This window comes from Chanos chanos, chromosome 9 (assembly GCF_902362185.1).
Source record: "Chanos chanos chromosome 9, fChaCha1.1, whole genome shotgun sequence".
NCBI lineage: Eukaryota > Metazoa > Chordata > Actinopteri > Gonorynchiformes > Chanidae > Chanos > Chanos chanos.
The window spans coordinates 5,074,890-5,081,207 of NC_044503.1; the positions used below are offsets into that span (position 1 = coordinate 5,074,890).

Consider the following 6,318-nt stretch of genomic DNA (forward strand, 5'->3'; position numbering starts at 1 on the left):
GTAATTACTGCCTCCAGTGCTGAGTTCAGTCTCCATTACATTTACTGCTGTGAGGTAGTCATTACTGTGAATTGAAGGAACCAATATGTTTTTTTTTTTTTTTTTTTTTTTTTTAAAAAACATTTCTCTGGGGAAAATGAGATACTTTACACATTTTCCTGCCTGAATGTAACAGAGCGATTTGTATTTTGAAGCCCTGGCCTGTGAAATGAGCCACGTTTTTCCATGTAAATAAGGTGGATTACCAAGATAACCAATATTCCTGGCTTCACACACACACACACACACACACCTCAGCTCTGGCTCGCTGAGTGGCCTACTTCAGAGGGCTCGTCTAATCCCGTGGCACTCTGCCTGTCCGCATCGTCTCCTGCACCAGGCGCTAAGCTCCCGCTCTGACAGCGCGGCAGGATTTTGGGGACAGCTGGTCGACTCCCGGAAAAATGAGACAAGACCGGAATGGGCTAAACAGCAGTACAGGAAAAGGTCAAACAAAGAGAATGATGGAGTTCCTCCATCATCCTATCGACTGATATCACACAAGGTATGGGTCCTGAGTATATGCAATGCTGTTTTGGTGGTTATGCGTTAAATTCTCATATAGACACTCTCAACCAAATTAACACATACCAGGGCGAGGGAGGGGCGGGGGGGGGGGGGGGCAGAGATTAGGGGCCTTTGATTGGGTAAAACAATGTGGCAAGTATTATGATATCTCCTTTAAAGACACCATTTCACCAAAATATAAATATAAAAAAAAAAATCAAATAACAAAAAGAGACAGAAACAGAGAGAGAAAGGGGAAAAAAGAGAGAGAGAGAGAGAGAGATTAAATTCATGAGACGAGTGTGGAATAGTTAGACTTGATGGGGGAATTATTCTGTATGACAGAACGAGGCTAGAGTAAAGGAGAGAGAGAGAGAGAGAGATTTACAGAATCACAGGCCTGTCAGATGGAGGAGGAAGCATTTGAGTGCATTAAAGTTTGACAGGTGCTCTCACACGCGTCTCTGTCGAAAGTTTCTGTTCCGCCCGGCGCAGTATAAATCCAATTGCTTTAGCTTCCACGGTCCGGATAAGGTTCCAAGAAGATTTAACCAGCCAATGCAGCAAATAACTACCAATCCAAATGCTTCATTGAGCCCAGCTTAAGGAAAAAAAAAAAACAGGGAAAGGGGGAAAGAAAGAGAAGGCTGATGGAGGGAAGAAGTGCAAAAAAAAAAAGACATGCAAGACTCAGTTCTATCCTCCAAGTTTGAAGGCATCCTGCCGAACTGTTCTTGATCTTGCTCATCTGACTAGCGGCGTGATTCAAACAGCAGTTTGAGTGCTAGCAGAGTAAACATATGACATCGCGAAGCAGCCTAGCAAACACAGCTGTGCCTCTCCCACAACAACGCACAATCTGACCAAACCAACAAGAACCACACTGACAACAAAGAGAGAAATAAACAGAGGGATAAAGAGAGGAAGGGGAGTGAACGAGAGAGAGAGAAAGAGAGAGAGAGAGAGAATTATGCACTTTCTGTACAGGTAGCATGGACCTCAGTAATAAAAAGCTACAATACAGAGATTCCAGAGTCGTTTGCTTACAATATGCATTGTAACTTAATACTGTACTTAATAAAAAAACAAAAAACAAATTGTAATTATACAACTCTGAACAGAGAGCCAGGCAAAGAGAGCCATAGGAAAATGGGGTGAAGATAAAAGAGGCAGAGAAAGTACGAACAGAAAGCGAGAGCTACATAAATAATTTTTTCTAAAATTATTAAAAAAAAAAAAAAGTACCAGCAATGGCAACTATGAAAGTGCCTCATCAGTGATTCTCTGATAAGCGCGTGTATCCAAGGACTCTGAATAATTTATCAGAGAGAGAGAGAGAGAGAGAGAGACGGGGAAACGTCCGAGGGAACGCAGTCTCCCGTTTCTATTTTCGCTTCCGTGCAGAAAAAATTCCAGGCGGATCCCATGGGCCCGGAGTTCTGCTCTGAATGTGGAGGAGAGATGGATGCACCATCATCAGGGTAATGACGTGGTCTCTCATGGACCGGTGGACAACCATGACACACCATGTGAACCACATGATAGAGAGAAATCCCAGCACTGCAAAGTCTGCACACTGGTTTTACCACTCCACCGTGCCTCTCTCCCAGTGCTCTCGCAAACATTCAGTACAGACTGGCATCACCTCCTCTCTCTCTCTCTCTCTCTCTCTCTCTCTCTCTCTCTCTATCTATCTATCTATCTATCGATCTATCTATTGATCTATGTCACTGTTTATATGTGTATTCCTATATTTGTCTCCTAGCCTTTTTTTTTGCCTTTCATTGAATTCAACATGAAAGACGACACACATTCCTGCATAGTCACTGCACAGCCTCTCTCTATCTATCTATCTATCTATCTATCTATCTATCTATCTATCCTAGCTCTCTATCTATCTATCTATCTATCTATCTATCTATCTATCTATCTATCTATCTATCTATCTATCTATCTATCTATCTATCTATCTATCTATCCTAGCTCTCTATCTATCTATCTATCTATCCTAGCTCTCTATCTATCTATCTATCTATCTATCTATCTATCTATCTATCTATCTATCTATCTATCTATGCCACTGTGTATATGTGTATTCCTATATTCATCTCCTAGCCTTTTCTTGCCTTTCACTGAATTCAACATGAAAGACGACACACATTCCTGCATAGTCACTGCACAGCCGCTCTCTCTCTCTCTGTCAGACATCATCTATGGAGTCACCAGTAATACAACCCCACATCTGCATGAACATGAAAAGCCAGCTCTGGCAACACCATCATGCAGATCTCCTGTTAATTCACTCTGCTAGTCACAGGCACAAGGTCTGACTAAACCTGTCTGATTAAAACATCTTGCCTTTTTTTTTTTTTGTTGGTGGTTTTTTTTTTTTGTTTTGTTTTTTTTTTTGGACAGGGTGGCTATAGGTGTCCTTAGGAGGATGAAGAAGGATGGCGGTCTCTTTGGATTTGCCTCTCACCAACCATCTGTCACCATATTGTAGAGTAAGACGCGATAGAGGCATATCAGCCATTAAAATCATCCAACGGAATCATTTTGTTTGTTTGACTGACGTCCCATTTCGACAAATTCTAGACGCCTTGTACGGAGAAAGAACTCGCCCCTGAGGTCAGGGGGAAAAAAAAGAAAGAAGGAAACAACGGTTCATTAAGTCTCCGTTTTCAACCAATTTTATAAATGAATTAAGCATATAAGGGGGAAAAAAAACGGATAAAAAGATAAGGAATAAATAAAAAAATAATAATACTAAAAGAAACTGTGAGGCTGCTTTTACCTCATTAGTGCAGCGCTGCACCCCGGTGTTGAAAGGAAATGAATTTCAATTGACTTGTCACCCGGAGAAATTGCCTTCCTCTCTGCTTTTTTCGTTCTTTTTTTTTTTTTCCCCTGCTGGTATCTGCCCTATGAAAGGATCTGATGAGATGAGTCATGACTTTTTAATGCAGAACAGAAGAAAAATAGACAGCTTAAAAGTCGTATTACGCTGCCGCCGGACAGAAGAAAGCCCGCCGTGGACCGAGCAGAGAACCTCGTCGGTTCAATTCTTCAACCGCGGTGGGCATATCCATATTCGCTTTCCGGAGAGCGCGCAAGCTCGAATATATATATATGTACGACAGCTGTTTGAATAGCTTCGGGTCTGGGTATTCAAAGTCGAGTTAATGGATACTTTAGTTCCTCTCAATCTTTACGGAATCCATTTCTAAATCGTTTTTTTTTTTCCTTTTTCTTTTTTTGTCCTAAGGATTAGGACAAAAAAACTTGTGCAAGGAGTGATTAATTGATGTAACATCAACACAATCCCCCGGACGGAACACTCCAATCAATTTCAGGTTACACAAGTTACCCGCCTCTTACGCAAGCAGGCGGCAGAGCGGTGGACTGGGTTTCAAACTCAAAGAGGGGGGGGGCTATATTTCAGCAAAACATTTAAAAATGAATCAGGCGCCACCCGCTGACAGGTTGAGTGGGGCAAAAGCACGGGGTGGTAATGAAACACAGGCCTTAGTCAAATCAATCACGTTATGACAGCCGCATACAGACAACCCGAGGCTTGTTTTTGCTGAGTGGATCATTAATCTAATTACATAATTAGAGAGATGGCAGGAACGCAGGCCCGCCACGGAGGCAAAGAGAACAATCCGGAACCCGGGCCACCACCTGGGCATTAGAAAGTTGAAAAAGACATTTCAAAGGTGACGTTACTTCATGAGTAAGAGAGAGAGGGAGTGGGACAAGCTCTCAGAAATGAAATTCACTCATATACTCATTCATTCACACCTGCTTAGGTAGACACTCAATTGTTCAATCATTCAAGCCTATCACTCAGTCATTCAGTCACTGATGCACTTACTCCATTGACTGGTTCACTCATTCATTCACTCACTTAATCATTCAGTCACTGACTCACTTACTTCACTGGCTTGTTCACCCTCTCACTCACTCACTCATTCACACCCTCACTCACTCACTCACTTACTCCCTCACTCACTCACTCACTCTCTCTCTCACTCACTCACTCACTCACTCTCTCTCTCTCTCTCACTCACTCACTCACCCACCCACTCACTCACTCACTCACTCACTCTCTCACTCACTCCCTCACTCACTCACACTCACTCACCCACTCACTCACTCACTCACTCATTCACTCACCCACCCACTCACTCACTCACTCATTCACTCACTCACTTACCCACCCACTCACTCACTCACTCACTCACTCACTCACTCACTCACTCACTCACTCACTCATTCACTCACCCACCCACTCACTCACTCACTCATTCACTCACTCACTCACTCACCCACCCACTCACTCACTCACTCACCCACTCACTCACTCACTCATTCACTCACTCACTCACTCACTCACTTTCTCTCTACCTGCCTCTTTTTCCGTCCCTTACCCATTTCCTTAGAGAGGTGGCGAGATCTCTAGCATGGCCCTATAAATTACGCTTTCTCTGAGCATCAATGCAGAAAATAGGCTATATCAGATGAGATACTGACAGTCAACTGAATAAACCCCCTGTCTCTCACACTTCTCGGCGTAAAGATTAACGGGGGTTGTCCGGCCGGACTCCGTCTGTCTGCTCCTTTCTCCGGAAATCACGCCGCCACCTCCTTCTCACACAATGCCTGAAGGCATCAGACTCGCAGCATATTCATCTGAAATGACGGCCAGATATTAATAACGGCGCCAAGGAACGTTTATGGCAATGCCGATCCAAACGTCCCGACGTCCATAACCCCCTAATGTGCAAAGTGATTTATATGTTCCTATTACAGCTCGCCCTGTAGGTTTTGGGCCTGAGATTTAAACCAAATCTAAATGAAAGGAGGGCGTGTTTTAAAATTTTACTTAAACTACACGCTCCCCAGTCGACCACCACTAGAATAACTATTCTAATAAATAAATACATGAATAAATAAACCTTTGAAATAAGCAACCGGTTCTAACTCTGGTTCTCAAAAGATGCAAAACACAACCCAATCAGTGGGGCCAGCAGCAGCAGTGGCAGCAGCAGCAGCACTAATGAAGGGTAAATAACTGCTCACAAGAAAAACGGAGTCTTTTTTCGGCTTACAGCTGGCACCCTGTTTTAATGATACAAAAAGGGGGTCACAGGCTAACTCATTAGCTTTGATGCCAAATGAACCTGCCACACTCTACAAGAGCGCTTTACTCATCACGGAACATGAGCTACAGAGGGAACGCATTAGAGAAGGAGAGAGAGAGAGAGAGAGAGAGAGAGAGAGAGAGAGAGAGAGAGAGAGATGGAACATAGGAATATGCAGGTGAAGAATCCTCTTTGGCAGTATTCAGACACAGCACATTGAGTATTCCAGCAAAGAGCATCAAACATCAGATGATGATGCTGTTGGAAATGGAAGGAACAAAGGCTCAGACACAAAAACAGGCTTTTGGGGAGGGCGGGGGGGGGGGGGGGTATTGTTCAGTTGCTTCATTAATTAATCCCATTATGATTCTTCTCTTCTGACTGTAGAAATAGACTTCAAAACAAAGGCACTAATGATGCATGTCAGCAGATTTAAATAACCACATCTCATATAATCACCAATTAGTGCAGCTGAGAACATGACTACGTGGAATTTACACATACAAAAAAAAAAAAAAAGAAAAGAAAGAAAGAAATCATATGCATTGTGGGGACAGATGTCTACGCAGATGTGACATTTCACACTAATACGCATTGTTGGGACATTTTATTACCGGAGAGTGTGATA

At 43.1% G+C, this 6,318-nt stretch overlaps 1 protein-coding gene across 1 annotated transcript in view; it reads right to left on the bottom strand.

The window, feature by feature from the left end:
- Positions 1 to 293: 293 nt before the first annotated feature.
- The window catches only part of org (oogenesis-related gene), a 26,024-nt gene continuing 19,999 nt past the window's right edge, over positions 294 to 6,318 (bottom strand). Inside the window, exon 6 of the mRNA XM_030784307.1 lies at positions 294 to 464. Within this exon, the coding sequence (XP_030640167.1) occupies positions 294 to 464 (171 nt within the window). The remainder of the gene's footprint in view (positions 465 to 6,318) is intronic.